Below are 10,854 nucleotides of genomic sequence, written 5' to 3'. Positions count from 1 at the left end.
ATATATATATATATATATATATATATATATATATATATATTATTTTTATTTTTTTTCCAACCATATTTGCTTCCAAATATTTTTTTCTTTCAAAATTTTACTTTTATTTGAAGCCAAAATATTCAATTTGTTTAGGTTCAACAAATGAGTTCCTCCATTGTGCTTCCTATGTTGATTCCTGATGGCTGAATATTTCCCTGTGCTTTCTGCTTCTGTGGTTGAAGTTGATAAAAAAAAAAAAAAAGAAAAAACAAAAAGAAAATCTTCAATGGCTGTCGTTCCTTTTTGAGTTGTTTGTAAACTAACGACTTCCTCCCTGCTGCGTTGAAAATAATCAACATGTTGCTTAATTAAGTGGTGCAGCCGTCTCTTTGTCAACTGAACTTGTTGGCATCTGGACGAGGGCATGATGACAGCTGGTGGAAATTAGGAGGTTGGATAATGTAATGTGTTTTTTTTTTTTTTTTTTTTTTTTTTCTCGTGACACAGCATGTCTCTGCAGGAATGCCCAACGCATTAATGGCGTTTTCATTCATTCCAAGATGATTTGAAATACAAGCATGCTGATAAAAAAACGAATTAAACGCGCATCTCAAGGCACCATGTCGAATATATCTCAAAATGGATTTCACAACAACCCATCTGAAATTGCCATAAAAACTTACTGTCAACTTTTTAGAGAGTTTCTGAAAATTTCCCATTCTTTTTAAATGCAAATCCCCATACATAGGCATTTTTTTTCAAACATCCAAACTATGGCTTGCTATCAACTGATGCATCAGCAACAAGCCGATGAAGGCTGCACTTCCGTCCTGAGAGAGCACCCATGCACACCACTTCGCCCCCCCCCACCCCATGCAGGTCTGTGAGGGGGCTTGTCAGGGTTGAGGCAAGGCAGAGTGTGCGGCGCGTCCGTGGGGGAAGCACCGGGCGGGAGGTGGCGGAATATGCCACAACATGGACAAACCCAATGATGACGCAAGGGCTTTACTCAACATGGGACACGAAAATACTTGCAGGGATCCACGCTTTCACGTAAAAGCGCGGTGAGAAGCTTCTTCAAACTTCCACACATGACGTGACGGCAGCCTTTTTTTTTTCTTTTTTTTTTTCTTACCGCGGCACATCGACGCATACTTCCACCATGACATATGAGCTCATGCTTTTTCTTCCATTCGTTCTCAGCATACAGGGGGTAAGTCGAACGCACATTAAGAAAAAAAAAAGAAAAAAAAGAGATCAACATGAGTGTTTCTGTGATAAAGTGCGCACTTTTTTTCAGCCTGCGCACGAGACCGTTATCTCCAAAGAGACGTATGCAAAGAGTCAAAAAGGTAACTACGCGTTGATGGACTTCAGAGCTGAGAGACAAGCATTCACACTTTTTGTTTCTTGGAAACTGTGAGAACGCTGAGAGTCAAATGTTGAAACTTTTTGTTTCCTCTGGTGGACAAGTTGTCACCACGTCAGGCAAGGAATGCGCACTTCCATTTCGCCAGGGCGGAAGAATTCATCACCACTGTATCACCGTCCTCGCCTCGAGACCGTGGTAAGTCCTCAAGGCGGAGGGACAGGAAAATAGTCAACGAAATATGAATTCCTGCTCTGTATTAAATAGAAATGACAAACTTATGATGGAAAATATTCTCAAAGAGTGCTGTATGGTTTCTTTTGTTTTCTCACAGGTGCTCTCTCACATCTAATTTTGACCGGGACCGAAAGTGGGGGTACTGTTTGCCTGAACGAAGACAGCCCAATGGTTAGCATTAATATGCTCAGTATGCTACACTTCAAAAAGTTTGTTTATGCATGTCATTGATTCTCAACCACTGTGCCGTCCAAAGACGATCTATTTGTTTGTTCATCTATTATGCCAGTGACATGCAGAACAATGAAAATGTCTTCCACTGGATGGCAGTTAACCTATGCACAGTAGTCCGTAGAGCATCACGGTGGCAACATTGCACAACTGCCCCACAAGCAGGCGAAAAATCCACAAAGTTGCAACCATAAATGTTATTATCTAATTTAAAGCTTCATAAACTTCCGCACATTCTTAACCCAATTGTTTATAACTACTAGGGATGCAACGATATCAAAACCTCACGATACAATATTATCACAATATGAAGGTCACGATACGATAATTATCACGATATTGTGGGGGGGCGTTGGCGATATTTAAAAAAAGATCACAATATTGTAAAAAAAGAGAGCACATACTTAAAAAAAAAAAGCACAATATTGTGCTTTTGTACATAACAGCAATGCATATAACCGCCTACAATCTCTCCTAACAATATTGAGGCCCTTATTTGCTAATGCAAGCACGAATTGATCGCTTGACAAGTAAATTCGGTTCCCCTTCATCTGACAATTAGCATAAATTTTAAACATGGAAGGCCAAAACATCCCTAATAAAAATTAAACTGCACTAATAAACTAGCCACTAGAGGGTGCTATAACTGCACAAATGGAAATCAACCTGACTTTTTTTTCACAAATGTGTTCCTTTTAAATATTGTGAACATGACGACGACGATATTGTGGCAGTTTTAATATCGCGATATCACGATTATTGCCCTTATCGTGACATCCCTAATAACTACCAGTGGTAGGATATATTAAATTACTTTAAATTCATGTTTACGTTATGAGAGACGTGCAGTTGTGTAAGCCAATTCTATTTTGCAGTAGACAAATTGCACTGAATTTTTTTATGAAGTGTGAAATGATCCCAAATTTTGGACATTCTCTGTCTTTTATGTACTTTTTTCTCTTCTGACTAACACTTATTATTACTATGTAAATCTATGCTGACATTAATCCATGAGGAAAAATGATCTCAACAAAACCCTGCAATCCAATCATAATAATAATCAGTGACCTAAAATTAGATTGGCACAATTTAAAAAAAAAAACTAATATAGTGAGACCGCAAAAACGGAATCATGTAAAATGTAATGTAAAAATATATAGGTTGAACGCACTCGTGTTTAAATGCTGATATTGAACATTTTCTAGTCACTTTGCTTTTTTTCCTGCAGTCTCTGTCAACGCGTCGCGAAGGATGACCAATCCGTGTCAGGCGAAGCCGTGTCAAAACGGTGGCATCTGCACGCTCATCCCACGGGGGCTCGCCTTCGAGTGCTCGTGTCCTGACGGTTTTTCCGGAAGACTGTGCGAGCGCAGTGAGTATGCCACGTGTGAGAATACAATTTCTTACTGACTGTTCTTTAAAACTCATTCAGTGCCATTGACGGCTATACACGTCAAAGTAGGGCTGCGCAATTAATCGAAATTTAATCATAATTTCAGTTATTCACAAACTAAAAAGATTTGTTTAAATTTATACATGTGCATCTTTTTTTAATTTTAAAATAATTAATTTGATCAATTTTGTTTAATCCAAAAGGAACTTGCATAAATATAGTGTTTCGAATAATTGTATTTGTCTTAATATTTTTTTATGTTTAAAAATGTTCTTGTTTTGTATCAAAAAAATAAAAATAAAAATATTGCTCTACAGCACAGTACATATGCTGCACTCCAACTTTCACGTTTTTGAGAACATAAATAAATATATATTATTAGAAATTCTGTTTGCTCCAAAACTTAATTATAGTGTTTCTATTTTTTTTTAATTTGGACCTAATATTTTTAAACGCTTAAACATTTTCTTGTTTTGTGCCAAAACATAAATAACCGTTTGAATAATTGTGATTTCAACTATTGCCAAAATAATCCTGATTATTATTTTTCCCCCATAATCGAGCAGCCCGACGTCAAAGATCCATTTTTACTGGGCTGGCAGTGAATGAGTTAAGCAGCTAAATAGTCAGAAGACTGAATGATGAATCCAAGTGTTGACTGCTTATGTTCAACTGTCAAATGTAGGACGGAATGTTTATGAAAACAGAGCTCTGTATTAAATAGAAAATAAAAATTCTAAATGGGAAAAAAAAAAACAGCATCAACTCCACTGAATTACTACTCTCGAAATATAAAATACACTATGGAATGGAAAAGCAGTCCAGAACTGCACAATCAGGTTTCTTTTGTTTCATTCCCCTTTGTTTTGTTTTGTTTTTTTTGCTTTGTTTTTAGAACAGTGCTACGAAACCGTACACCTGCGCCATTATGATGCCGGCGAGTCTTGGGGCCGCATTCACCTCCGCAACGTGGAACAGTGCCTGTGCGTCGGCGGCAACGTCGAGTGCCAACGAGCCCGCTATATGAGTAAGACTCACGCGACACGGCCGTCTTGTTTGCTTTCGTTACCGACACTGACGGTAGCGCACGTGAAATATACTCAGCTCCTGGCCAAGATATTAAACAGGCCCCACGCCCTTCCTTTGATCACGGCGGAAGAAAAGACAGATTATATGACTCACGGTGACTAAGGAATGGTATTTTTGGACACACCCACAGGTCCGTTGGAAGTGGGAGGGGGGGAGTGGAGGGGGGCTCATGGGTATTTACGGCAGAAAGGAGTGAAACCGCAGAGGTGCTTTCACGCTTCCTCGAGCTAAACTGATCTTATCATGGGAGAAAAGGGACCCTGATTAAGGCTCCAAGCATCATTGACCGGGCACTCGCCGCCATATTTCATGCACAACCATCACACAACTCAACTCAACTCTCAACTCAACTTTATTTATAAAGCGTAACGAAAATACGATAGGGTCTATTTATGATTGGCAGTGCAGAATAAAACTACCACACGGTCGCTTACTAATGTCTCCGCACTTATGGTATATATGATATTAGCAAGTTAGCAACGCACTGCTATCCTCAATGTCATCGAATTCACGGGATGCACTATTTACGTTTGGAAGGTTGTAATTACGTAAACTTTTGTCACTCAAAATTAGTTTAACATACAAAGTACCTGGAAGATGAATACGTTTCTTACCCTCTTTGGCACATTATTAAGCCCATGAAAAAGGCGTTGTGCTCCGTGTTTACGTTTGTTCGATTAACTTGGAGGTTTGTTCGTGCCCGAAAAGTCGCGCACGCTGCTGGCCGTGTGCGCGTCGCTGGGGTCCATTCCACGTTTCGCCAGAGGGGTCGCAAATGTGCAAAAACTCTGAATCTTGCATCCTGCCCCTTTAAGAATGGCCCACATTCTCTTAATGCTAACATAAACGGAAACTGACACTGAAATGCTAATGCTACCATCGAACGTGCACACATGCATATATTCTTTATCCTCTATGACAAATGACGACGGTATTCAATACACAGCCTGACATCACACAATTTATGCATCCAGAGTGCCGCTCGAACCCGTGTGAAAATGACGGAGCATGTCGGATGATCCTAGCCACCGGCAAGGAGGTGTGCAACTGCAGACATGGCTACGGTGGACCGCACTGTAGCTTCAGTAAGTGTCAACAAATCTGACAGTCACTCTTCTGACTTTCTTTTCCCGCTCCTCGCTGTTCTGCCATCTATCCATGATGCGCGTCCTCGGTCCACACATTGACTGCCTTTTAATGTTTTCTGCCCACCTCGCTTTTGTCTTTCTCTGCATGAGGTGCGCACACTCATAGCAGACAACGAGGCGCTCTAAAGTAGGGATGTAACGATATCCAAACGTCACGATACGATATTATCACGATATTGTGGGGCGGTTGGCGGTATTTAAAAAAGGTCACATTATTGTAAAAAAAAAAAAAGAGCTCATATTAAATAAAAAAGCACAATATTGTGTTATTATTATTATTATTATTATTATTATTATTATGTTTCATTATTGTTATGTTGTTAATACACGCACACATTGAGTTCCTCCACATATTGACTCATTTCATTCCCCTTCATCTGACAATTAGTGTAAATTTTAAACGTAGAAGGGCCAAAACATCTCTAATGAAAATTGCACTAAAAAACGAGCCACCAGAGGGTGCTATAACTGCACAAATGGAAATCAACATGACTTTTTTTTTCTTTTTTTTTTTACAGATGTGTTGCATTTTAATATCGTGAACATGACGACGAGGATATTGTGGCAGTTTTAATATCACGATATCGCGCTTATTGTTACATACCTACTCTAAAGCAGTCAAGCTAGTCTGAATGGAAGGTGCAATTTCAGGGCATAGGCATAGCTAGCTAGCTTGCGGCATGTCACAATTATACACATTAACTGCTGGTGTGAACAAAGGCGCTCAATTTGTGTTTTTCAACATTTTTTTTTTTTCATATTGAAGTAAAAATATATCATTTTTTGGTTTCTTTTTTTTTTTTCCCTCAAAATAGAGCCAGAAAGCGAGTGCTACAACAGTCGGGGCACGAGCTACCGAGGCGTGGTGTCCACGACGGCGTCCGGCGCCCGCTGCCTGCCGTGGAACTCGGACCTGCTGTACGACGAGCTCCATGTCGGCACGGTGGCTGCCGCGCCCCTCAGGGGCCTCGGGGAGCATGCCTACTGCAGGTGTGTACATTGTGTGCATGCGCAGCGGTTCCCTGATCATTTGGCTCTCTAAGTTGATGGCATTAATGAGGGGAAGAAAAAAAAAAGCCAGCGTGTTTGAACATTTAAAATTAAATTGTTATTACAGCATGTATGTGTTCATGTTTTGAATGTATCCTGTGAGTGGAATTCAATGCTTAAGTTACACATTTTGAATGAGAGACAAGCTTTGTATGTCATGGAGGTGCTCAGTTTAGCTTGGGATGTAGTCGGAAATGGCAAAGTTTCGGCCACATGTGCATGTACATGATGTAAACGAGCAATTTCAGTGTGGGGGTTTTTTCAAAATCAAATCATTGTTTGATCATAGTTTGTAGATTTGTATATGATTTCAACTCCTAATATAGGCATTTATAAAAAAAAAAAATGGTTGGGGCATCGATATCGTGTTTTTGGGGTTTTTTTTTGCTATTAGATTCAGGGCAGGATATTTCTGAAACTGACTGACGGGAACGACCAATAAACAGAAATTTTCTATTACAATGTATTGTAAATTAAAATCTGTAGTCACAGGAAAAAAAATCCCACAAAATATTTTAAAAATAAATTCTGACAAATAATCTGACTGGCATGAACATAAAAACATGAATAGTTTTCGTCCAAAATATGTAAATAGAGTCAGAACATGCCTGTGTGTGCAGGAATCCCGATGGAGACAAGATGCCGTGGTGCTACACTCTGAGCAAAGGCGCCATCTCCTGGGAGTACTGCGCAGTGCCTTCCTGCAAGATGCCAGTGTGTGAGTACACATGCTGAGGAAAATACACTCATTGAAAAAAAAAAAAAAAAAGACACCAAAAAAAGTCAACATTTTTTGTCATGAAAATGAACATAGTGCAGCGAACTCATTCATTTCTTTGCATAGCGTCTTCCCGTAGGATGAACGTGTTCAACACGCTCCCCATGGGGGACTCGGACCGCTCGGTGCCGGCCAAGAAGCCAGTTTGCGGGACCAAGCACAAGAAGCGGGTGTCCGTCGCCAGAGTAAGGATCATGGGCGGAAACTCGGCTCTGCCGGGAAGCCACCCGTGGATGGCGGCCGTTTATATCGGACAGTCCGACTTCTGTGCCGGAACCTTGATCGCCTCCTGCTGGGTCCTCTCGGCGGCGCACTGCTTCTTCCGCAAGTATGTCGACCGCTTCTTCGCAAAACCAGTTGGCCACTTGGAAATGATTCTGCGTCCTCGTTGGGAATGCGTATTGGTGGGAAATTGGGAAATCGTATTGGTTTTCGGAGTCAAGCAAGGATGCGTCTGTTGGATTTTTGGACCAGTCAGATTTGAGCCTCTGTATTGTCAATTCAGAGCTTAAACAGTAAATTCTGTAGAGTAAATTTGACTATTTAGAGAGGGACCAAATAGACTCAGTTTTAGAGTAAATTTATACTAGGAAGACAGTAAAATAAAAAAAATAAAAAATAAAAAAGTCACTCAAGGGTTGAGGAAGAAACCCACAACCTTCAGCTTGGGAGACTGCCACACTACCACGTGAGTTATGCCCCTCCTACAGTTTGCTTTTCTCCAAGAGACCAAATATATTTTTTTTTGTTCTCTTGAAGTTAAGATTCCATGGATCATGGAGCGATATACTAACAGTTGATTCAGGGAGTAGATCGGCTGTCTCCCAAGCTGAAGGTCATGAGTTCGTTCCTCCACCGTTGAGTCACTTTTATTTTATTTTTTTCCAATTTTTTATTTTACTCTCTTCCAGGTGTATCTATTACTCTAAAACCGAGTCTATTAGGTCCCACTCTAAATAGAGTTAAAGTAAGTAGTAAATCACCACCAAAGATTAACATAAACCCAGATGTGTAGACTGAGAGAGTTTTAAAAAGTGCATTTTCCTGAGTGAAACCGGCATACCGGGCCTTTAAATTTACTCTACAGATGTGATTGTGTAGTTTTACTAACCCTCAGTATAATATATATATATAAGTATAATCCTGCCTAAAACAACCAGATTTCATAAAAGTATCATGGTTGCCCCCAATTTCCCATTAATTCCCCCAAATTTCTTATTTGGAATATTTCTAACTCCAACGTCCAGAGAACTCTTGTGACGATTTTGGTTGCGTGTGATTTTGTTGACTCCATCAGCCCCCTGATGTCGCAGCTTCGCGTGGTGCTCGGCCAGCACCACTTCAACGTCAGCGGTCCCGACACACGCACCTTCGGAGTGGACAAGTACATCTTTCCTAAACAGTTCTCCGTCTTCAACCCGACGCTCCATGACATCGGTAATCACACACATACACACACGCTGATGAATCACACAAACCCAAGTGACCTCATGCGTGCGTGCACAGCTGTGCGTCACTTAGCAGCTGCGTCCCCGCCCGCCCCCTCGCCTCATAAAACAAACCCCCCCAAAAAAAAAGGTTTACCGTTTGTTTCTTTTCTTTTCCTCCCATATGGGCCAGTTCTCATCAAACTGAAGAAGCAAGACGGCCGCTGCGTGAAGCGGACGCCGTTCATCAGGCCCGTCTGTCTTCCTGAAAAAGGCGTGGCCTTCCCGGACAACTACTGCTGCTCCATCAGTGGCTGGGGACGCATGCATGAGAGTGAGTGAGACCATGCAAACTGTACATACTGTATTTTTAAACAGTTTCATCCTTTAAAAAAATAATAACATTTTTTAACTCATTTAGTCCCAATAACGTATAAATACGTTTTTTTAATGTTGTAAGTGTCCCAAAGACGTATTTATACGTGTTTTTTTATGCTAGAGCATACAGAAGGCTTTGATGCAGCCTCTCAACTGCAAAGAACGGTTGCAGAAATGGTAGTTATTACACAAACGGCCAGCAGGTGGCAGCAGAGTAAAGGAGATCGACCAGGGCCATGTAGAAAAAAAGCTAAATTACTTACAATTTTAAATAGATTTGTGAAAACTGATGAAACTTAGCTCTCTTTTAATGCTAATTGCTGCAAAACGTAAACAGATAGAAACACTTTTTTTTTTCCTGATGAAAGAAGATACTTTCATCTTTCTTTTGGTAGGTTCCATGCTTTTATAGCAATAGAACACAATATTCTGAGGCCCTTGCAAAATCAGTCAAGATCCAGCCGGGAGCGAACGGGACTGCTACTGTGAAAATGGCTGGGAGTGAATGAGTTAAACACATTGTAAACATATGTGAACACAAAACACTGCAACTTATTAAAACACCATTTTAAAAGTATTCCGTCACACCTGTTCTCATTAAATTGCTTGGGCAATTAAAAGTCGCAGTGTGCTTGCTCCAAGCTGTTTGTCACACCCAGTTGATTTTAAAGTGTAAAACTGACCCATAAACCAAGATGATTAAATTTCGAGACGTCCACTAGCTTTATGCTAAGATGGAACACGTAAAGCTATAGACGTGTTAACTGCAATGAGCATGGTAGTTCTACAGGTGTCAAAGTCTGGTCCTCAAGGGCCGTAGTCCTGCATGTTTTAGAGGTTTCCCTCGTCCAACACAGTTGATCCAAACGATCAGCTCATCAACAAGCACTGCAGGAGCGTGATAATGATTGTGATCATCGAATCAGGTGTGTTGGAGTAGTAGGGAAACCTCAAAAACATGCAGGACTCCGGCCCTCGAGGACAGGAATTTGACAACTGTGTAAACCTTGAGAATGCCCATATGACCCATAAACTGAGCCTCGAATGCACGTGTATGTTCGAGATATAGTATGTGAACCAGCATATAGCTGTGAATGACTGAAGTTTGTTGTTTTTAACAGAAGCAGACGGTTATTCCAGCCTGCAGGAGGCAGGAGTGAGGCTGATCAGCCACGACACCTGCAGGAGGCCAGAGGTGTACGGCAACCACGTCACCGCAGACATGATTTGTGCTGGCCTCAACGGCTGTGTGGACGCCTGCCAGGTAAGACGGTGACATGACTTTTTTGTTTTTGTTTACGTGCCAGTTTGCCAATTAGCGCTAGATTAACAATTCACATTAGATTAGCAATTAGCTGCGCCAAGAGGACTGCCGTCGCTAATGAAGATATGGCATGCACTTTTGCTCAGGGGGACTCCGGGGGCCCGCTGGCCTGTGCGAAGGACGACGTCAACTTCCTGTATGGGATCATCAGCTGGGGCGAAGGCTGCGGCCGCTCAGGGAAACCGGGCGTTTACACTAAAGTGGCCAACTACATGGACTGGATCAATTCCGTGATCAGACGGAAAGCCAAGAAGACGTGAAAAGAGTTACATATTTTGCTTTTTGTTTTGCTGTTGATTGTTGATGACCTTTCTCCAACTGTGAAACAATAAAAGACTGACTTTTGGAAACGAATGATGATTAAACACTTAGCACATCATTTTAAAAATGATCATTTTATTCTTACAGTATATCATGACTTTATCATAAAAACTCCGGTATGGTCATA

General features: G+C 41.0%; 1 protein-coding gene across 1 annotated transcript; it reads left to right on the top strand.

The window, feature by feature from the left end:
- Positions 1 to 914: 914 nt before the first annotated feature.
- hgfac (HGF activator) lies at positions 915 to 10,735 on the top strand. Its single transcript, XM_077500186.1, has 14 exons — positions 915 to 1,195; positions 1,283 to 1,334; positions 1,456 to 1,549; positions 1,686 to 1,759; positions 3,048 to 3,191; positions 4,108 to 4,239; positions 5,276 to 5,386; positions 6,265 to 6,439; positions 7,120 to 7,217; positions 7,344 to 7,605; positions 8,575 to 8,714; positions 8,898 to 9,038; positions 10,204 to 10,346; positions 10,493 to 10,735. Exons 1-14 carry the CDS (start codon positions 1,145 to 1,147, stop codon positions 10,664 to 10,666), a joined length of 1,791 nt encoding a protein of 596 aa, XP_077356312.1. The 5' UTR covers positions 915 to 1,144; the 3' UTR covers positions 10,667 to 10,735.
- Positions 10,736 to 10,854: the final 119 nt, after the last annotated feature.

The sequence above is a fragment of the Festucalex cinctus genome, chromosome 16, assembly GCF_051991245.1.
Source record: "Festucalex cinctus isolate MCC-2025b chromosome 16, RoL_Fcin_1.0, whole genome shotgun sequence".
Lineage (NCBI taxonomy): Eukaryota > Metazoa > Chordata > Actinopteri > Syngnathiformes > Syngnathidae > Festucalex > Festucalex cinctus.
The sequence above is the reverse complement of the archived record's forward strand: the minus strand, read 5'-3'. Positions and strand labels throughout refer to the sequence as shown.